General features: G+C 38.7%; 1 protein-coding gene across 6 annotated transcripts in view; it reads right to left on the bottom strand.

Moving 5' to 3' along the window:
* Positions 1-17,201: 17,201 nt before the first annotated feature.
* The window catches only part of ELAVL2 (ELAV like RNA binding protein 2), a 71,537-nt gene continuing 65,599 nt past the window's right edge, over positions 17,202-23,139 (bottom strand). For 2 of the 6 annotated variants that reach the window (XM_060100761.1, XM_060100762.1), the window contains exons 6-7: positions 18,137-18,175; positions 17,202-17,532 (exon numbers count right to left, since the gene is read on the bottom strand). In XM_060100761.1, the coding sequence (XP_059956744.1) occupies positions 17,202-17,532; positions 18,137-18,175 (370 nt within the window). The remainder of the gene's footprint in view (positions 17,533-18,136; positions 18,176-23,139) is intronic. The other 4 variants (XM_060100763.1, XM_060100764.1, XM_060100765.1 and 1 more) reach the window with 3 other exon arrangements.

Below are 23,139 nucleotides of genomic sequence, written 5' to 3'. Positions count from 1 at the left end.
CAATACGCTACTAAATAACCAAGAGATCACTGAAGAAATCAAAGAGGAAATCATAAAATACCTAGAAAGAAATGACAATGAAAACAAGAAGGCCCAAAACATATGGGGTGCAGCAAAAGCAGTTTAAGAGGGAAGTTTAAGGCAATACAATCCTACCTCAAGAAACAAGAAACGTCCTAAATAAACAACCTAACCTTACACCTAAAGCAATTTAGAGAACAAAAAAAACCCCAAAGTTAGCAGAAGGAAAGAAATCATAAAGATCAGATCAAAAATAAATGAAAAATGAAGGAAATGATAGCAAAGATAAATAAAACTAAAAGCTGGTTCTCTGAGAAGATAAACAAAATTGATAAACCATTAGCCAGACTCATCAAGAAAAAAAGGGAGAAGACTCAAATCAACAGAATTAGAAATGAAAAAGGAGAAGTAACAACTGACACCACAGAAATACAAAGGATCATGAGAGATTACTACAAGCAACTATATGCCAATAAAATGGACAACCTGGAAGAAATGGACAATTCTTAGAAAAGCACAATCTTCCAAGACTGAACCAGGAAGAAATAGAAAATATAAACAGACCAATAACAAGCACTGAAATTGAAACCGTGATCAAAAATATTCCAGGGCTTCCCTGGTAGCGCAGTGGTTGAGAGTCCGCCTGCCGATGCAGAGGACGCGGGTTCGTGCCCCAGTCCAGGAAGATCCCACATGCTGCAGAGCGGCTAGGCCCCATGAGCCATGGCCGCTGAGCCTGCACATCCAGAGCCTGTGCCCCGCAAAAGGAGAGGCCACACAGTGAGCAGCCGTCGTACCGCAGAAAAAAAAAAAAATTCCAACAAACAAAAGCCCACGACCAGATGGTTTCACAAAATTCTGTCATTCAGACAAGAGCTAATACCTATCGTTCTCAGACTCTTCCAAAATATAGCAGAGGGAGGAACACTCCCAAACTCATTGTATTAGGCCACAATCAATCACCCAAATACCAAAACCAGCCACAAATGTCACACAAAAAGAAAACTACAGGCCAGTAACACTGATGAACATAGATGCAAAAATCCTCAACAAAATACTAGCAAACAGGATCCAACAGCACATTAAAAAGATCATACACCATGAACAAGTGGGGTCTATCCCAGGCATGCAAAGTTTCTTCAATAAACGCAAATCAACCAATGTGATAAACCATATTAACAAATTGAAGGGGCCTCCCTGGTGGCGCAAGTGGTTGGGAGTCCGCCTGCCGATGCAGGGGATACGGGTTCGTGCCCCGGTCTGGGAGGATCCCATATGCCGCGGAGCGGCTAGGCCCGTGAGCCATGGCCGCTGAGCCTGCGCGTCCGGAGCCTGTGCGTCCGGAGCCTGTGCTCCGCAACGGGGGAGGCCGCAGCGGTGAGAGGCCCGCATACCGCAAAAAAAAAAAAAAAAAAAAAAAAAAAACAAATTGAAGGAGAAAAACCATATGATCATCTCAAGAGATGCAGAAAAAGCTTTTGACAAAATTCAACACCCATTTATGATTAAAAACTCTCCAGAAAGTAGGCATAAAGGGAACTTACCTTAACATAATAAAGGCCATATATGACCAACACAGAGCCAACATCATTATCAATGGTGAAAAATTGAAACCATTTCTACTAAGATCAGCAACAAGACAAGGTTGCCCACTCTCACCACTACTATTCAACTTAGTTTTGGAAGTTTTAGCCACAGCAATCAGAGATGAAAAAGAAATAAAAGGAATCCAAATTGGAAAAGAAGAAGTAAAACTGTCACTGTTTGCAGATGACATGATACTCTACATAGAGAATCCTAAAGATGCTACCAGAAAACTACTAGAGCTGATCAATGAATTTGGTAAAGTAGCAGGCTACATAATTAATGCACAAAAATCTCTTGCATTCCTATACACTAATGATGAAAAATATGAAAGTGAAATTAAGGAAACACTCCCATTTACCACTGCAACAAAAAGAATAAAATAACTAGGAATAAACCTACCTAAAGAGACAAAAGACCTGTATGCAGAAAACTGTAAGACAGTGATGAAAGAAATTAAAGATGATAGAAACAGATGGAGAGATATACCATGTTCTTGGACTGGAAGAATCAACATTGTGAAAATGACTATACTACCCAAAGCAATCTGCAGATTCAATGCAATCCCTATCAAACTACCAATGGCATTTTTCACAGAACTAGAACAAAAAATTTCACAATTTGTATGGAAAAACAAAAGACCCCGAATAGCCAAAGCAATCTTGAGAAAGAAAAATGGAGCTGGAGGAATCAGCTGAACTCCCTGACTTCAGATTGCACTACAAAGCTACAGTAATCAAGACAGTATGGTACTGGCACAAAAACAGAAATATAGATCAGTGGAATGGGATAGAAAGCCCAGAGATAAACCCACACACATATGGTCACCTTATCTTTGACAAAGGAGGCAAGAATATACAATGCAGGGCTTCCCTGGTGGTGCAGTGGTTGAGAGTCCGCCTGCTGATGCAGGGGACACGGGTTTGTGCCCTGGTCCGGGAAGATCCCACGTGCTGTGGAGCGGCTGGGCCCATGAGCCATGGCCGCTGAGCCTGAGCATCTGGAGCCTGTGCTCCGCAACGGGAGAGGCCACAACTGTGAGAGGCCCTTGTACCGCAAAAAAAAAAAAAAGAATATACAGTGGAGAAAGACAGCCTCTTCAATAGGTGGTGCTGGGAAAACTGGACAGCTACATGTAAAAGAATAAAATTAGAACACTCCGTAACACCATACACAAAAATAAACTCAAAATGGATTAAAGACCTAAATGTAAGGCCAGACACCATCAAACTCTTAGAGGACAACATAGGCAGAACACCTTATGACATACATCACAGCAAGATCCTTTTTAACCAACCTCCTAGAGAAATGGAAATAAAAACAAAAATAAACAAATGGGACCTAATGAAACTTCAAAGCTTTTGCACAGCAAAGGAAACCATAAACAAGACCAAAAGACAACCCTCAGAATGGGAGAAAATATTTGCAAATGAAGCAACTGACAAAGGATTAATCTCCAAAATATACAAGCAGCTCATGCAGCTTCATATCCAAAAAACAAACAACCCAATCCAAAAATGGGCAGAAGACCTAAACAGACATTTCTCCAAAGAACATATACAGATTGCCAACAAACACATGAAAGGATGCTCAACATCATTAATCATTAGAGAAATGCAAATCAAAACTACAATGAGGTATTACCTCACACCAGTCAGAATAGCCATCATCAAAAAATCTACAAACAATAAATGTTGGAGAAGGTGTGGAGAAAAGGGAACCCTCTTGCACTGTTGGTAGGAATGTAAAGTGATACAGCCACTATGGAGAACAGTATGGAGGTTCCTCAAAAAACGAAAAATAGAACTACCATACGACCCAGCAATCCCACTACTGGGCATATACCCTGAGAAAACCGTAATTCAAACAGAGTCATGTACCACAATGTTCACTGCAGTTCTATTTACAATAGCCAGGACATGGAATCAACCTAAGTGTCCATCAACAGATGAATGGATAAAGAAGATGTGGCACATATATACAATGGAATATTACTCAGCCATAAAAAGAAACAAAATTGAGTTATTTGTAGTGAGGTGGATGGACCTAGAGTCTGTCATACAGAGTGAAGTAAGTCAAAATACCATATTCTAACACATATATATGGAATCTAAGGAAAACAAAAAAGGTTCTGAAGAACCTAGGGGTAGGACAGGAATAAAGATGCAGGAGTAGAGAAAGGACTTGAGGACACGGGGAGGGGGAAGGGTAAGCTGGGACGAAGTGAAAGAGTGGCATGGCCTTATATACACTACCAAATGTAAAACAGCTAGTGGGAAGCAGCTGCATAGTACAGGGAGATCAGCTCGGTGCTTTGTGACCATCTAGAGGGGTAGGATAGGGAGGGAGGGAGGGTGGCGCAAGAGGGAAGGGATATGGGGATATATGTATACATATAGCTGATTCACTTTGTTATACAGCAGAATCTAGCACAGCACCGTAAAGCAGTTATACTCCAATAAAGATGTTTAAAAAAAAAAAACTATACTTCATAAAATTAGAAAAAAAAAAGGCACACTGAGAAAAAAAAAAATGTAGTCTCCAATGTGATGTTATTTGGATGTGGAGCCTCTGGGAGGTAACTGGGTTGTGAGGGCAGACTCATGAATGGGATGAGGGTCTTATACGAAGAGGTCAGAGAGCTGATGCACTCTCTTTCTACCCTGTGCGGTCACAATGAGAAGTTGGCAGTTTGCAACCTGGAGGAGGACCCTCACCAGAACCCTACCATACTGGCCCCCTGATCTCAGACATACAACTATGGGAAATAAATTTCTGTTGTTTATAAGCCTCCAGTCTGTTACAGCAGCCTGAACTAACACACTGTACTTAACATCCTGATATTCTTGTATGACTTTCACTAAGTACTTCGATTTGGTCAAGAAATGGCATTAGTCAAGCTATAAACTCTAAGCAGAGGATATTCTATCACTCAGAGTAAATCTGAAAAGGATAGTTACTTTCTGGCTATTAACACCATAATATCTTCATTAAAAAAAATGAAAGAGCTATGAAATCTTTTATTTAAAAATGTACACCAAACACCGGGCTCACCGGAGTCTCCTGAGCAATAGAATCGAAGACATTTCAACTTTTGTTTACATTTCTGTCTCATACCCTATTCAGACATAGGACCAGCTTAAACATTGTCCAAGACTAAAGAAATTAACTGTTCATATCCCTAATATTACACTTAGAAGACTTTTTTACCCGAAGAGAATAGAAACCAGAATGTATAGCATAAATCCCTGGGTGTATAGACTTGCACTTTCTCCTGGAGCACAGTAATTCCTTTTCTATACTTTTCCTGGAGTCATCATTTTACAATTTGGTATACTGTCAACCCTGACTCATCGGCAAAACAAGCAAGCAAGCTAAAATGTTCAAGAAACATGGAACAGCATCAGCACTAATTTCCCAATGGAGAAAATAAATGTAAGGATACACTAGGTCTCACACCAGCCCTAATTTTGAGTAGGTAGCAGCTCCTCAAACTTCGTTCTTCCATTTTGTGTATTCTACAACCCTCTGAGCACTCACGATGTATGTGCAAGGGACCATGGTACACATAAGGGGAAAGAAACACCAAGATGAATCACAGAAAGATCCTACCCTAAGGAATTTCCCAGTCTAGAAAGTGAGCTAAAACACCAACAAACCTATCTTTATATTATAAACTACACACACAACAACAAACATCTGGAACTCTTTTCCAAGAGTAGATGTATTTGTAGCAGTAAAACCAAACTAGCTCATGTTAGGGTAAAATCAAGTATTTCCACCACAGTCGCCCACTGTTAACCACTAGAGCAGACTGTGTCGTTAAGACCACAGCTCTCGAGTCAGACAGTGAGCTGCAGCTCCAGTTCAACAGCCGATTAGCTAAAGTCCTTGGACAAGTTTCTCAACTTCTTTAAGTCTCATTTTATTCCTCTGTAGAGATTATTAGAGTACCTCTCTCATGATATTAAGATTGAGATACTGCAAATAGAGTGCTTATTAGCATGTTGTTTGACCCAAATTATCACTCAGCTTTCTAGGTGAAAAGTGGGGTAGGAATAGATAACCACAGGCTTCCTGGAAACTGAAGAGAATACAACAGAGAAGGAAGAGGAAACAGGCAACAGGCAGAGTAGGAACACTTCGAACTCCTATACTCTTGATAGCTCATTTCAATATACACTAGACCAGTATGTCTTTACCTTGGCTGAAAAGCCCCCTCTATTTTGGAGCCTATCTGGGACTCGCTCTAGAGCCCCTGAATCAGAATCTGAGGTGAGCTTCATGCATCTATATTAGTAAGCCTCAAAGCTGAGTATCATGCATACCTAAGTCTGAGAATGACTGTGGAAGACAAAATATTTTGTGTTTCAGTATTTGTTTTAGTCATAATTCAGCTAAGATCTGATGCTTTACTTTGAGGCTAACAGAGCTTCCAGGCTTCAAAATTTCAGGATCACTGTCCAAAGTTCTATCCAGAAGTCTTCCTAACAGGGTTCTTGCTGATCCATCAGCACCTCACCCCAGGCTTCCATTCACTGTGATGGAAAGGAGAGCATCACACAGAGATGCCCTCACTCTTCCATTCAGATGTTCTGGCCAACCCATCTATCCTCATTTCCACATCCTTCTCATCTCACTTACCTGCATCACCAGTGAATCCTTAACTAATTTATCCAAGATGATGTTGCCACATTGCTTTCAAATATATTTATAGTCAACTCTGAGCATTAAAAAACTTCGTCTAATAGACATATGTCAATTCTAATGTTTGTGGTGTCCTAGTAGATACTGCCTAGGTTTCCAAAAGATTTTAAAACATTAATTATTTTTAAAAGTTTGAGGGAGCAAGAAAGCCATCAGTAATTCATATTATTATAATTATTTTAATCTTCAAGAAGGGAAGAGAGAAGAAAGTCTTGCATTTTGCTTGAAATTTTTGTGTGTTCAATTCAAATCATGATACTTCAGGAGACTATAGTATCATTTAAAATATGAGAGAGAGAAAATATTTACAGAAATTTTTCATTAAAATTACTAAATTAATTTTTTTTTTTTTTTTTTTTTTTGCGGTATGTGGGCCTCTCACTGTTGTGGCCTCCCCCGTTGCGGAGCACAGGCTCCGGACGCGCAGGCTCAGCGGCTATGGCTCACGGGCCCAGCCGCCCCGCGGCATATGGGATCCTCCCAGACCGGGGCACGAACCCGTATCCCCTGCATCGGCAGGCGGACTCTCAACCACTTGCGCCACTAGGGAGGCCCTAAATTAATTTTTTATTTACCAGTGCTCATACCTCTTCAATTATATGAAAATTTTTATTGGAAGGGGGTGTGATTAAAGAAGAACTGCCCACCTGACTTAGTAATAGATCCAAGCTGGCTGATCAAGCAACTGCCATCTGGTCAATCAACTGCCATTTGAAAGGCTGTTCTAAAAATACCTTCATATAAGTACCTAAATCTCATCAAAATGTAATGACTTCTAATTTAATTTATGTTAGCTAGCAGGAAACAAACTTTCACTGCACATTTTAGATTCCTACTTGTAATATGATTACCAAACCTCTCCAAGATTCCCAAATAATTTCCCTTAAAGAAAGACAAAGTAACATATCCTGATTCTATACCACTTTACTGAGTTGTCAGTCTAGCCTTGTACATTAGAGCAATCTCTAGCAGCCTTTAAAGTAAAGCTAAGTCCGTCCACCTGCTTTCGCTCAATACACTAGCAGTGAAATATACAAAACATGTTATTTACACAAAGTAAATGGCCGCAGTACAGAAAACCAAGCAGGTGGTTGGCTATCCACCAACTGTGAGACTATTTACTCTTCCGTAAAATAGGGACAACACAGAATTCCCTGCCTCACAGGTTACTGTGATATTCAAATTAGAAAAGCATACTGCGAACCTTAAAGCAGTATGACTATTAAATATGTACACACATAAATACTTTTCTATCAAAACTATATTCGAAGGCGAAAGTACAGACACTATAAAAATAGTGAAACAATCCTTTCATTTGAGTTTCTGTTTCTGAAGTGTCAGGCATTCAACTGGAGCCAAGATTTTCTAAGAAGCCAGTCTTTCCTAAAGATGTAAGTCACTGGGCACCAGATTGTATCCATGAATCTCCTTCTCACATTTGCACAGGCAGATTATCCCACAAAAGCCTTAACAAGTTAAGAGCAACAAACAAGGAGTAAACACCCAAGGACAAATTCCTGAGAAAACGCAGTGTTTTGGGCATAGTGTTTGGGGACAAGCCATACCCAGGTTTGCATGGTAAAGATACAGAGAAAAGGAATAGGACAGGTTCCTTCCACACACAGCAGCCACTGCCACCCTGGCTTCTACAAAGCTAGTGGTTTAGGTGACTCTGATCAACACAGCAGGCTCAGGATCCCATTGTACATTCGACTTGGCTCGGGATCACCCAACTGAATTTGCTAACACAGTGACTCCAGAAGAATCACCCATTAAAAACAATCCAAATACAGACTCTAAATGTGCAGAAAGCCTTTTGTGATCTCCCCTGGAGCTTAGAGTATCTAACAGCTGCAACTGTGACTGTTCTAGCTAATTGCTCTCAGCAACAAAAATAAACAATCACTCCAGGAAGAAGACTGTAACCCGCCAAATATTAATGAATTTTTTAACAGTCAGAAATCTCAAATCTTGGTTTAAAAGCCTTGCTACCGGTAAAAATAAAAAGTCTCAAAGAACAAACATAGGGTTGAGGAGGCCCAGCAAGAAAAGTCCTTATTTTGTATTTAATCCTCCCCTGTCCCCTTCCTCCCCCGCAAAAAAAGAAAAAAAGGAAAGTGCCTTGTGTCTGGAAGAATTTAAGCAATCTGAGTTAAAATTTATTTTAACTCATAACTTTTTAACATATGGGGGAAAAGAGTCGCACTGATTGGAGCTATTTTTAAAGTGCAGCTCTACTGTAAAAATAGACATTTACTCATAAGGATGCTTGAATAGAGAACAAGCCCAATCTACGTCTCATTGTTAAGAAAGGGGTGAAAAAAGACTGTCGTATTTTCTGGAGAGCCGTTTATGGTCCGCCTGTGATGTCACAGCAGCATCCAGGTGCACTCTAACAAGCGTCTTTCAGTCTCCTCCATCCTTTTACAAGTGCTCTCCTACCATCAGCTTTTTCTCCCAGAACATGCAATAAGGAGCCAGTATTTACACAGACCCTCGCTGGAAAGAAGATCACGGCAATCAGAGACCCATGGAAAGAGGAAAATTTACTCACCCACACTTGGGTTCATCGTCCTCCTCTCCTCAGAGCCCCTATTCAGGAAGGGAGCATTTCCTTTTTCTAAGGAAAGAAAGGAGAGAAGCAGTTGAGTTATCAGTATGGTAAGGTATCTGCGTGTCCCCTGTCCAGACGGAGAAGAAGTAGCTTCACACTTCTCCCTTCCCATTCAGGCCCCTGATGCTTAGCTGAAGTCTGCAACCAAACTGCCCACCTTAGAGAGTGGCAAGTAGACATTTAGGCACATCCCCACGCTGAGACTTGGAGATATTGCCGCTGTTTCTATACTTCAATTGGTCTTCAGTCTTTATTAAAACCTGGAGGAATGGAGTTATAATGGGAAACCATGTAGAATTCCTGATTTCTATACCTCCCTGACATGTAAGCAGCAATCAATACAAACAAAACTAAATAACAGCTTTCATGTGCCTTATCTTAGACCAAAATCAAAATGCATTATTTTACGTCTGTTAAAAAATTTCTCCATACACTCATGAACAAAATCAAAAGGAAGGAAAACAGCTTTATCAAGAAAAAAACAAATTTGAATGTTTAAAATCTTTATGAAGAAGGTGAGATATATAATCACAGCTTCAAGCAAAAAAGTGTCAGAGGAAAAAAGGTATCTTTTTCAGGAAAGGATTGAGTAATTTTTGACTTGTTACTTTTTGTACTGTATAAATTTTCTACAGTGACCATATTTTTACTGCTTAAAATTATCCACAAGGATGTAAATTATACTGAGTGTACCACAATAAAATACTACATGCACTTACCTATATTCAATTTCTAGATACCCTACATATCCTGCAGGAATCAAGAAATCTCATCCCTCAAAAGGACACAGTTTATGAAAGTTAATTCAGTGTGTGTTTTGGTACTTGAATGATATAGCAAAGGGTAGAATTCCAAGAGTTAGGAGAACTGGGTTCAAGTGCCAGGTCTCGTGTTAGCAAAAGAAACTTGGAGAACCTTAACTTCTCTGGGCCTGACTCACATCTGAAGAATTAAGGTGCTAAAAGATGCCTGAGGTGTCTTCCAGCTCAAAGCCAGAGCGAAAATAGACACAAATTAAATCTTCAGCCCTGAAACAGCAAAGCAACTGGTATAGAGTAGATGCTTAATATACATTTAATGAAAGAGTTAACAGAAGGGAAGTTTTTTAAAAATAATGTATTTAAAAGAGAGCTTCCCAACCTGTGTGCCATGGCATGCTGCCTTATCATAGAAGGATTATGGGTGTGTAGAGATATTGATCTCCTCAGGACTGGAGCCAAGAGCATGAAAAAGTTTGAGAAGCACAACTTAATACTACCATCACACCAAAAAACAAATCATCTGTATTAGGATAAGTTCAGATAAACTTCTAAGAAGTTCTCACCACCCTTCACTTAGAAAACACAGAATGTCTGCCTTATCATTTGGTACTCAGGACATTTAATCCTAACACAGAAAACACGAGGAGCAATTTACTTGAAGAAGCAAAGAGGCTTTCCTTACGTTATGTACAGGTGCAAAACAGGTACTTCTTAAAGAGTAACTCCTGAAAAGCAGAATCCTCTCAACATATACTTGAATTCAAATGGAGAACACACAGCAGCAACCATTCTCAAGAGATGAAATTCTGCTAAACATTTAAGTAATATGGTAACAACTGCAATTTCTGCTTCCACATATACAGCAATAGCTACTTATCCTTTTGGATAAGTACTCAGGGATTTTTTGGTGTGAGAATCTGCATTATTTCTTGTAATTATTACTACTTGCAACTTCACAAAAGCTACGTTTTGATAAAGGAAAAGACCTAGAACATGCCTGTAAACATATAAAGGTTTACTCTCAACACGCTGCTCAACATGGTACTTCCGGGTCTGAGAACTAAAGGCTGTGCATCTTCTGGATGTCTGACCCCCTGCATTTGTGCACTGCAGCCTCCCTCCCCCCATTCTCACCGCAGCTGCCACACCTTTGTCACAATCCAACCCAATCCAGAGAACAAAGCTACCTCGCCAGCTGTGCTTCATTCCACAGGGTGGGTCACCCTGAAGATGGCTGCCAGTTTCTTCACATCTGCAAGGAGGTCCACAGTAGGGTTGGCTGCTTCCGAAACTGGACAAGGAGGATTCTCGGAAGGAGTGCACAATGAAAATCAGAGTTAGAGATAGCACTGGGCTATAGACAATCTGTAGGTCAAAGGGCCCTTCAGGACAAACAAACGCCTTCCCCTGAAGGGCTATTTAAAGGGGCTGCCTTTCCTGTGGTTCTTCACTGAAATGCAAGGTATGGCTAATAACTGAGCTTCCCAAACAACAACAGAAAGGTAAAAAGCTGTCAAACTAAAACCTCATCTTGGAAATATCTGAGAAATATTTCAATTTTATAACTTTCCCCTCACCTTCCATGCAGGTGATACCTGAGCGATAGGTAAGAAAAGTATGAAATGTAAATCCAACATTTAAGAGTGAACCAGGTACCATGGCACTAGAAGTAGCATAACCACTAAAGAAGGATCACTTTATCATCTTAAATTATTGAGTTTGAAAAGTATACACTGTGAGAAAGAGATTGATCCACTATTCTCTTACTAGGGAGATCTAGTTTCATGTGGTCTTTTTTGCATACACTGAACAACATGCTCCAAATATCAATGACTTCTTATAAAAGAAGTCAATGTCCTTACCAGCAAGTTCTCTGCAACTCCAAAAATCACATATAATCTATCATAGCAAATACTTCTAGTGTTACAATAGAAATGGGCAAGGTAACAAGAACAAAATTTCAATGTTTAGATACTTTGTATTTCATTATGGACTCAATTTTCTGACTAATCTGAGATTTAACTAGTCACGAACACAAAAATGTTTAATGAGCTCATAGGTCTGTACTGAATATGACTTAATAGCCCAGAAACTGTTACAAGTAGACAGAAGCTTACCTACATGTCTTTGATCAGTGTTCTCTTGGTGGATTCCCTCCCCCAATCTCTTTTAAATCCCACCTACCCTTAGTGATGCAGCTCAACTGCTACCACTTTTGTGTGGCTGCCCATTCCCACCCCACCAGCTATCCTCAGCCAATACACACACACGCAGACATGTATGAGTCACTCCCATCTTCCTTTTCTTTTTAATGTACTCTATTCACAGCATTCTTGTCTTTCTTTGTACTGTATAGTTACTTGTGGATGTGGACAAATCTTCTGGAGGATAAGACTGGCTATGTTAAGGACAGAGAGGCATATGGCTTCCAAACAGGTGTTCATGTTTGACTGCTATAAGGTATTTGAAAATGTAACATCCATGAGTATTTCTGGGGGTTAATATCTATTACATCTTAATCTACATCTTTAGTTTTTTAAGCTAAAAGTAGTATTAATAATGAGTTTGAGACCCTAAGATTGTGACATGCTTTCATCCAAAGAATAAAGCTAGTCAGCATACTTTTAATATTCAGGATATTTTACCATGAGTGCTTTGCAAATTGTAACTCCATATATTATATGTTTAGAGAGAGCAAGACCATCCAGCCAATTCCTCCATCAACCTAACTATTCACACAGGCAATGTCTTTACTGTGTATGATAACGTTTATTTTGCTTCAGAAAAGGATATGGACAACTTAATGAACAGGAGAGCATCTCAAGATTGACTAAACTAAATGATACTGATGTCAGATTGAAAATTACACAAATGTGGGACCTCCCTGGCAGTCCAGAGGTTAAGACTCCACACTTCCACTGGAGGGGGCGCGGGTTCAATCCCTGGTCAGGGGAACTAAGATCCCACATGCCCGAGGGGCGCGGTCAAAAATAAATAAATAAATAAAATTACACAAATGAGCTAATAATCAATCCAAGAAAGGAAAAGCAGAATCTATAAGAAGAACAGAGCAGGTTCACTCTTATGAGTTGTAAAGGGGTTTGTAACAACTACAGCAAGTTCGCTGGACACCTGCTTCCAGGTGGCATGGCAGGGTGGCTTGTCTGTTCTCACTTCTAAGTAACAGTTTCCAAGAAGGTAAGAGCCACATCTTGCTCATTTTTACAGACCCAGGACACAGCATAGATAACCAATAAACCTGTGCTGAATAACCAAAAAATACTTCTGTTTATTTCTATGAACCAGAACACTGGAAAGGTTCATTTCAGTAACCCCATGTCAACAGGCTACCTGTATTAATGTGTAGATGTTTTAGTCCTCCCAACTTGAAGGGAATTGAGCCCACTTTTGAAAATTTTCAGAGAAAGAATACAAACAACAGTAGAGAAAAAAATGAACCACTTGCTGAAATAACTGAGGCTATAAATGCTCTTCAAATAATAATCAATTCTGTTATGATTCTAGCAATATTTTTGTTTTCTTCCAGTTTGAGGATCCAATATGGTAATACAGGCATAAAGGATCAAAACCACTGCCTCTTTTTTTTTTTTTGTATTTTCTACCTACAAGGTATACACATACTGTTCTGGAAGTATATTAAAATGTCAACATACTTCTTACTAAAGTATATATGCATTTTCTTATTTCTAGGTACCCCTTTGAGTGGGAAATTACAAGTTTCCACTACATTTTTTTGATCATCGCATAAAATAAGGCTAGGGCACTTGCAATCTGTTTATTTTTAAAAAACATTAAGGTTAAATTGCTAACACCTTTCCTCACATCAGATTATAATAATGTAAAATGATGTTAAGATTCAAAATTTATACTGGCTAATCTAACACTGAATTGTGATAACCTGGATGATTTGCAAGCATAAGGTGAGAAGGAATTCTGAGGAAAAAAACTTTTTTCCTCAAGCACACCAATAGTGTCACAAACCTTTACTGAGAATTTTCCCCTTCTCTGTTCAAATATAAAAGAACTGCTGACATGCAAACCAGTCAAAATACTGATAAGCATACAAGAGGAGAGAGGTGAGGGGAGGATGTTCCAAAATCACAAAATTAGAGTATTGAATTCCTATAATAAAAAAAAGGAGCATGGAGGTTTGAGATTAATTGCATGTTGGAAGAAAAGGAATTGTCTTGTCACTCAGCTGAGCTCTTGACTACTAAACTGTGAATTCAGGACAATTACTTTTAGAATAGCTTTTTACCAAAAAAGCTGACAGACACAATCAAATTAAAAAAAGCCATTTAGTATACTTTGTTTAAAAAAAAAAAAGAAAAAAAGCACTTCATTATCGTATCAAGTTTTCTTAAGTTCTACAGAAGTAGAACCTTTGTATAAAAGATGAGCAAGAAATATTTTCCTTCCTCCACAGATGTTAAGGATGCTTACCAGGGTTGAATATATATGTGAAACACAGCGTTGGCAGAGTTCAGGATTTGTACATGTGTACTACATACATCAACCCTAACCTAATGGAAACTGAGTTTCTGATTTTAGAGAAGAGTCTCTTGATAATCTGGCATTGGCAACAAAAGTTACACTCAACAACAGTTGATTCTATGGGTGAATTAAATCTTGCCAGTGGCAGCAGAGTAAGTTACCTTCCTTCTATTTGGTTTTTCTTTAGCTCAAGTAAATGTGTGAGGACAATTTCCATTTGTTTAAAAAAAAAAAGAGTTAATGGTTATTCAATCAGAGGTATAGAATGATGTCACCATCCAATTACCCAAACTGTACAACTAGCCGATGAAAGCACGTATCCCTATAAAAATTACCCATCAGGTTAATGTTCGAAAGCTAAGTTATCAGAAGGTGTCATTCAAAAAAATTTTTTTGCACATTCTACTTCAATTAACATGCCTTTTGGAATACTTTAGATAACACTGCTTTCAACTAAAGCTCTGAGGGAACCTCTTAACTCAAGAGAGCAAGTTTATTAGACTGAGCACAGGAGCCCCCAAAAATGTATAAAGACCTACTCACCACACTGTTCTTTCCCTTCAACTTTGTTTATTGATGTACTGAACATGAAAAAGTACAAAGAATCCAAACACAAAAGAAAACATGTACAGCCTCTTAAATACTCAACAGAATATATTTTCTATTCCAACAGATGTGAATTAAGTCATACTGTACAACTTCAAATAAATACCAGCCTTACATTTTATTAAGTGCTCTGATAAACACTGTAAAGTGAAGCACAATTTGCATGCCCTCTCATCAATGCCTTGGTTTGCTACAGTAGTATAGGAAAGAAGCATGTAGCTGCTGTTTTCCCGTGAGGGAAACCTTATTTTTTTTTTTTTAAGTATATACATGTATTTTGTTTTTTAGTTTTTTTTTTTTTAATGCAGGTTAACTCTGACAATCTAAATGCACCTAAGGATATGAGAAAGTGCTAAGCCAATTGATTTCTGAATAGCATTGAGTGGGTCAGCATGAAAACTCGCTTATTCACTTTAGCACGCGCCTCACAGTATATGTACTGTACTATACTGAAAATTTTTATAACTACAATTTTAAATAATAAAAATAAAACTCAACGCAACCGCAAAGATAATGTACAACTATGTTATGCATAGCACATTGCCTGTTCTAAGGGGAAGCATGTGAGCATCTCAGTTTATACAAAAAGCAGGACGTAACTATATAGTTCTCAGTGCATCCTGATGAAGGCATTTTTGCCTTCAGCTTTTTTGAAAATTTATTATAAGCTAGATGCTAATCAGAAAATATTTTGTATTTTTTAAAATTTCTTTCATACATGGTAAAGACTTATTTTATTATTTCCCCAAATAGTGGTTTAAGCATCATACAAAGTTAAATTTCAATAGCATACAGATATTTATGATTTTTGTATGAAAAATGTAAGGAAATTTGTTCAAAACCTATGGTTATACTCATTTTTTTTACCACAAACATATTTATAAACGAAAATGTAGCATCACCATAAACAGCTGAAGCTAGACTATCTACAGACAAAATTAGCAACAAATCTGATGCACTGTAAATTCAAGTCCTCAGGACAACAAAAGTGATTAAGCAAGACCTCAAGTAACAATGTTAATGCCATTTACAAAGGAAAAAACTGATACAAAAACATTCAAAACCTGAACATCACTTGGCATGTAAGGAAAAAAAAAATCAAATTAGCTGAAAGGTTCATAACACAAGGTCTTATTTACATTACACAAAGCTCAGGTGTTAGCCTTGAACATAACTTTCAAAATACCTTCAAATATATCAAACTCAGATCACTTTTGCCGATCTGCTGCAGTACAAATCATGTGCAACATCTTTTTTCCTTAAGACAAAACAATTCTTCAAACAATACTGCAAGTACATCACTAAACACCATGAGCTCTATCTGAAGGGATTTCTTTAGGAAGAACAGATTTTTTTTTCCCCCATCTCGTGGTAATTTAAACTTCTTGCCTGCTCTTATATATTCTTTTGTAAATTTTTTTTATTTGTTTCAAAATCACAAATCAATGTGAGCCACCTATCACATAATAACCAGGATGATCAGACGCTCCACTGGTGATTACAAAAACGAAACCAGCAGTGTTTCCCCCATTGATTCTACTCCTTTCATACAAAGATCTCAAAAGTATTTTCTACATCATAAATCTTTCTAAATTTTCCAACCGCTGCAAATTTCCTGGTAAATTTTAAAAGCTCACTAGGTGTCATATGAAGAGATTTCTCAAAGTATTCAAGTCAAAATATTTGTTCCAGGACCAGTAAAAAGTTTCTCCAAATTTTCTTTTTTATAAAAATAGATGCTTTTTTTAAACCCACATCAAAGAGGCTCTTATCTCTTTGGCAAGGTACTGCTTTACGAAAAGTTCTCCAGTATTCTTACAATAAGCGTTTATAATGTAGCCCCCCTTCCCCAACCCAAATCATAATTACAAAATAAATACTGTTTTTAACTTCATAAATAAAAATGTAAACTTCAAAATACTTTTCTCAGACATAACAGCAATGCTTTAAATGTAAACCAAACACAAAGCTAATCAGAAAAAGAAAAAAAAGGGGGGGGGGAAAGACACAACCAACTAAAGAATTACAACACAAAGCCTCAATACTTACTCACAGGTTCAAGGCAGTTATGTAAAAAAAAAAAAAAAAAGAAATGTCTTCCCTTAGCTGAAACACTTTAAAAGGTCCACCTTCTTCAAAGAAGGCAATAGAATGCAATGTGACAGGTAAAAACCCTGTACCTCTTGTCCATATTCAAACATAAAAGATATTTAAGAAGTTTTAATTCAAATACTAGCAATAAAAAATCTCACATATTTCTTAGGATGCTAAGTAGTCGTTTTATCCCCATCTCAACACTGACTTACAAAGACATTTACTAATGTATAAAGTTTCTCTTAACTTGCCTTTGTTGTATAGTTTTCATATATAAATGGACTGAGGACAAGAGCTCATTAGGCTTTGTGCGTTTTGTTTGTCTTAAAGGAGACCTGCAGTACTCTGTCTCCCAGACGGTATCCATTGAGGCTAGCTATCGCCATGGCAGCCTCATCATAGTTTGTCATAGTCACAAATCCAAAACCTTTGCATTTATTGGTGTTAAAGTCACGGATGACCTTCACGTTGGTGACAGCTCCAAAAGGCCCAAACATTTGCCACAGGATGCTCTCATCTGCGTCAGGAGCCAGGTTGTACACAAAAATACACCACCCTGTTCCTGGGTGCCCAGGGATATTAATTCCAGCCAAACTGGTCATTCCATCAATGGTCATTGGAGAAAACCTACTAAACAAAATAGGAGAAACACACACACACATGCGCACACACACACGCACACACACGCACGCACACACACGCACAAATAGAAACAGAGGTTGGTTACAGCAGTGGACTTAATTCTTTCCCCTTTCCCATCCCAAGAGTTTCGGTAACTCCCCTCCCCACAACAGATACATACAACTATTTGAAGTTTCAACCAAAGTCGGTGTGTGGATTGCAGTGGCATGCTATAGTATCATGGTATTAATAAGTTATGAAATGGCCACATATACTGTATTGAAAAATATTACTCACAATAGCAAAGAAATAAATTTGGAACTGGCTTCATGAACTTAAGCAGGATTGGGGGCAAGAAGGACCAACACAGACAGAAACATGCTATAACGTCGCAATGCAAGAGAAAACAAATAATGGGGTTTTTAAAGGCCAGGTGGCATCCAGTGGTATGATAATATTCCTTGAGTCAACCGTGCTTCAAAAACAGCTTCTCACTAGGTTGTACATGCAAAAGAAAACCCAACACAAACTTATGAAGGGTGTCACTCCCCAAATCAAAGAAACTAGTCAATTATGGGAAGGGATTATGATTATCATGAACCTCTATCATTACCTCTTTACTCCATAAGCCATATTGAGCAGATTGTCCAACCTGCAAAACACACATTTAGCAAACTTCAGTTTTTAATTTTTCCCCTTGATGTCCAAGAAAGCTGGGCTCTTTACTGCCATCTTCCAAGGGGATGTTTGTATATTAATTGTATGTGAAGTCTCAAAACAGTGGGTCTTCTTACATTTCTGAGAGGATGGTACCCAGTGCCATAAAACAGTAGCTCTTCCAATGGATGCAGTTTATCTCTACAAGGGTCAGTGAAATCATTGGTGGTCATCTGAGGAAACCCTTTCAAGAGGAAATGTGGAGGCTCTGGAATACTTAACATTTGGGTTCTCACCTTTTGCAGGCAAGTTCTAAGCACTCCACATGCACCTACATGTCCTTATATTATTTTTAATTTTCAGAACGATTAGTTCCTGAGTATCATAAGGCACTCAGATTAAGGGACTTGCTCAAGGCCAAAGAGTTAGTAAATGGTGGCATCGGTATTCAAATTCTGCAGTTTACACAGAATTCCATAAATTTCCCTTCAACCCCCCGAATACAAAGGACTTTCATTTCTTAAAATCAAAGTGGTGTTAGTATAGGTAAAAAGAACCTTATAGACAACCTCAGCTAAACCTCCCATTGCTCAATGTATTCAGCTGAGGTCCACAGAACCTAAGACGACAGACTCACTGAGCAACAAAGCAAGGACTTCAGACTGCAGTCTGATGCTTATTTTGATTGTTCTACAAGAAGTATAGTCCCACTACTCAAGGTGTAAGAAGCAGGTAGATAGAAACAAACTTAAGTGAGCTTCTCTTAACAATTTCTTTTTTATGAAGTAGATGGCGGTGGGTGGGTACTCTTTAAAACTCTCTACCCTTTTCCTGTTTCAAAAATTAAATTGATGTTTTAAGCACTTGATTCTTCTAGCCTTATCAGTTTCAAAGAGACCATTCCGATGTTCCACATTTGTGCAATGAGTGCCAATCAATGATGTGTGTTTAGAGGAGGGAGGCATAACTGAATACCTCAACTGCCACAATGTTCAACACTAAGACCCTGGGTCAGAGGAACATTACTTTCTTTAACAGCCATGAACAGTTAAGGGTGTTTTTGTTTGTTTGTTTTTTGTTGTTTGTTTGTTTGCGGTACACAGGCCTCTCACTGTTGTGGCCTCTCCCGTTGTGGAGCACAGGCTCCGGACGCGCAGGCTCAGCGGCCACGGCTCACGGGACCAGCCGCTCCACGGCATGTGGAATCTTCCTGGACCGGGCACGAACCCGTGTCCCCTGCATCGGCAGGCAGACTCTCAACCACTGCGCCACCAGGGAAGCCCCAAACGGTTAAGTTTGAAAAATGTTTCAACCTTATTGTCTAACCTGTGGCCTCAAGTGAGGCTAGAGCACACATGAGAAAGCAACTCCTCCTAGTTTTATAAAAGCCCCAAGACACCTCCTTCTGGTCTTTCAGAATTGGACAAAGAATCTTCACAGGTTCCTATTCCCAATTACCTCTGCACATCTGTGTGTTTCGTAAAATTGAAAAGAACCGAGCTGATTGTAATGCAAAGTACTACAAAATAAAAAAAAAGGAACAAATCACAGTGACAAAGGAGCCTCATCTGTGTGTGGTGTGTGCCTTGTCCCTCTACCCTCTCAGGAGCAGGGACAAGTTCATTACTCATCGTACCACTAATCATGGAGCACAGACGGATTGGGTCACTACAAGTTTACAATTAGCATCTGTTGACTGAATCAAAGCATTGAGGTTACTAACATTACCCTTAACTACTTAATCCAGAGTAAGAACTATCAGGAGGGCAGGCTGGGGAGCCTGTTTGCACATGCAAGGGAGAGAGCACATATATGGGAAAAGTACACAGGTGGGAGGAGGATTTTGTTTTGTGCAGAGGTAATGAGTATAGTCAAAGATGCCATACCCTTATACTCCAAAGTAGAGGCCACAAATACCAGAAATAAGGATGCAAACAAATTAGTATCATCAACAATAAAGTAATCTGATACAGATAATTTCATAGAATTGCTGAATGATCAATACAGAATGCATTTGGCATATGACACCAGTAGAACAGAATAGCATATTGAGGTCTGCTTCCAAAGTACTCAAAGGCTCAGATGCAGAAACACCAAAACAGAGTCACATCATCTCTGCCCATTAATTGTGCAGACTCTATCACCACCAGCTTAGGACACTAACCAAAAGTCCAGAGACAGAATCTCCTAAGCAAGTTTTCAGTATTTTCTAAGTAGGGTAGAAACCAAAACTGCCCCAGAAGTGGATTACATGTGTTAAAAGGAGAGATATCTCATTTCTCACTCTCCACCCCAGGATTCTCCAGGCAGGAGGCCTAGGACTTTTATACTAGGATCTCTGAGGACCCTCTCAATGAGCCTCATATTTGCCCTACCTGTGAAATCCTGTGTGATACCACGATCCTGCCCATTGGTATCTTCACTCAATATTCACTTTAGAAAAAATTCAGTCCTATGGAATTCAAGCCAAGTTATCTGCCTCTCCCTCTCCCTCTTTGCTCTCCTTGCCCCTCCCTCCTCTCCCATCAACAAGGAGGAACATGGCACCTAAGAAACAGGACCCCAGGCAACACTGAAAACCCCCGCCGGCCACAGCTGGACCTAGCAGTTTACCCTGCTCTCAGTGCCACACACCCACAGGAGCTGGGAGAAGGCAGTGTGTGCTCCACTAGGGCACCATGTACCCCAAGCCTTGTAGAAGTTGGAAAACTGTCACTTAGGCAGTTAGCTCAGACACAAGGACCACTATTACTCTCCAGAATTACACATTTTTTCTGGGTCTGTCCAGAGTTCAGGGACAGCCATCTTTTACATGTGATCATTTAATGACAGAGCCAATTTTTAATTGAGACCAAGTTAATAGCCTCCAGAATGACCTAGGAGGGGTGTGTGTGATGATATACAGCTGTATGGCAAATAAATATTAAAGTGTCCAATAAAAATTTTTTCTAATTTAAAAATAAAGTATTCTTTACTCATATTGAATAAATGCACTGCATCCAAAGCCCTCACTCAGTCCCCATGCATCACACAGTTTCCTGAGGGAAGACTGAGCAGTCCTCAAAGGGAAAGTGACACAGTCACCTGTTCTTTAGCATGGGCATAATCCACTTTACAAATAACACGTTAAGTGGATTTGAAGGATTAGATTGGAAAACCTAGATTTAATTAAAACAACCCTCAGAGAAGAGGTAGTTTTTTTTTTTTTCCTCTTTCTCACGTCTTTATTTTATTTTTTTTTTGATTTTTGTTGTTGTTGTTGTTCTTTTTTTTAAATTACATTTTAGGAGAAGGTGTGGTGAGAAGAGAGAATCACTGGATGAGAGAGCAGTTTCCAAAAGAGTGAAAGAAAGACACTGCCCAGTGTCTTTTTTTTTTTTTTTTTGCTTTATAACAAATTTAATCAGTTATACATATACATATGTTTCCATATCCCCTCCCTTTTGCGTCTCCCTCCCACCCTCCCTATCCCACCCCTCCAGGCGGTCACAAAGCACCGAGCTGATCTCCCTGTACTATGCGGCTGCTTCCCACTAGCTATCTACCTTACGTTTGGTAGTGTATATATGTCCATGCTGCTCTTTCACTTTGTCACAGCTTACCCTTCCCCCTCCCCATTTTAAAAAGATTCCTGCAAACAACAAATCATCATCACCATCATCAGAGGGAGGATGACACCAGTAAGGAAAGCCCAAGTAAATAAGAAAAGGGAGAGTTGATTCCCTCTCCTACTCCTAGTACACGCTACACTATGAGGTTAAACAAAATAATCTAACATGTCTCACATGAACTCAGACAAGAAATTCCAAATTATCAAGATCATAATTTTATGACTCTTGCTTTAAAGGTATATTATTTACTAAGATATTATGTAAGTGAAAAATGCGCCAGTTAGCATGATTAGCAAAACACTGATATATTGTTTATTTCATCCTTATTTTTGTTTTCTGTGTATGATTAGGGTTTATGAATTAATGAATATAATAGCACAAGCCCCATGTACATATAGTTTATGACTACATGCCTAGTTTCTGATTATAAGTGGGCAATATTTTGAATAGAATATTCCCATTTCAAAGCTAGATGTTTATAAGTAGAGAGTGAAAAGAAGGTACCTGCCCAGTTTCCAAGAAATTTAGCTGACAGACTATGGGAGGGCCTACACGCAGGTAGAAGGGGAGATGTCAGTCAAAGTGAGAAATAAAAATATACAGAGAGATTACTAATGGGTAAGAAAATAAAACTCTGAACTCTACAAATAATGGTTCTCAAAACCTCACTAAAGATCACCGACCAAGATCTGCTTTGAAGTTAACCCACAACAAGATCATCAACTTATCTCCTTATCTAATTCCTCTAAACAGAGGAAAAAAATTATTCGGGAGGATTGATACCAGTTTCTTCCCAAAGTAAACTGTGATCGTGCAACCAGTACATGCCTTAAATGAAACTCAAGTGCTGATTTAAAAGGCTCCTTTAAAAATGCATAAAGGCTTATTATAGAAGCAGGCACACAAGCCATTAGACTAGACCACATTTAATAAAATTAAGGCTGCTCCACAAGAAGAGAGATGAAAAAAATTTGGCTGAAAGTTTAATTCAGATACCATGTCCCAAGAACATACTTAGGGGCTTGAATTACACTATCCATCCAAATAAACAAGGCCGGTCTTATTTTGAAAACTGTAGTCAATTAAATAAGCATATTAGATTAGCAGTGCTCATGTTAAAATAATTCTCTTTCTAATTATTCATATGGGTTGACTGAGCCATAAACCTCACAAGCCCACTTTTAAACTTAACTCTTATTACATGGATTTTAATTTTTTTAACCTTAAAAGATAAGGTACATTTCATAAATATTAAAAACATCCTTGGCTATTAATATTTATAACTTGTATTTGCCAATCTCTCTCAACTCCCGAGGCACTATGACAACATAAAAACACACAGTGCAAA

Source organism: Mesoplodon densirostris, chromosome 6, assembly GCF_025265405.1.
Source record: "Mesoplodon densirostris isolate mMesDen1 chromosome 6, mMesDen1 primary haplotype, whole genome shotgun sequence".
NCBI classification, from domain to species: Eukaryota; Metazoa; Chordata; class Mammalia; order Artiodactyla; family Ziphiidae; genus Mesoplodon; species Mesoplodon densirostris.
This window is presented reverse-complemented; position numbering and strand designations above follow the sequence as displayed.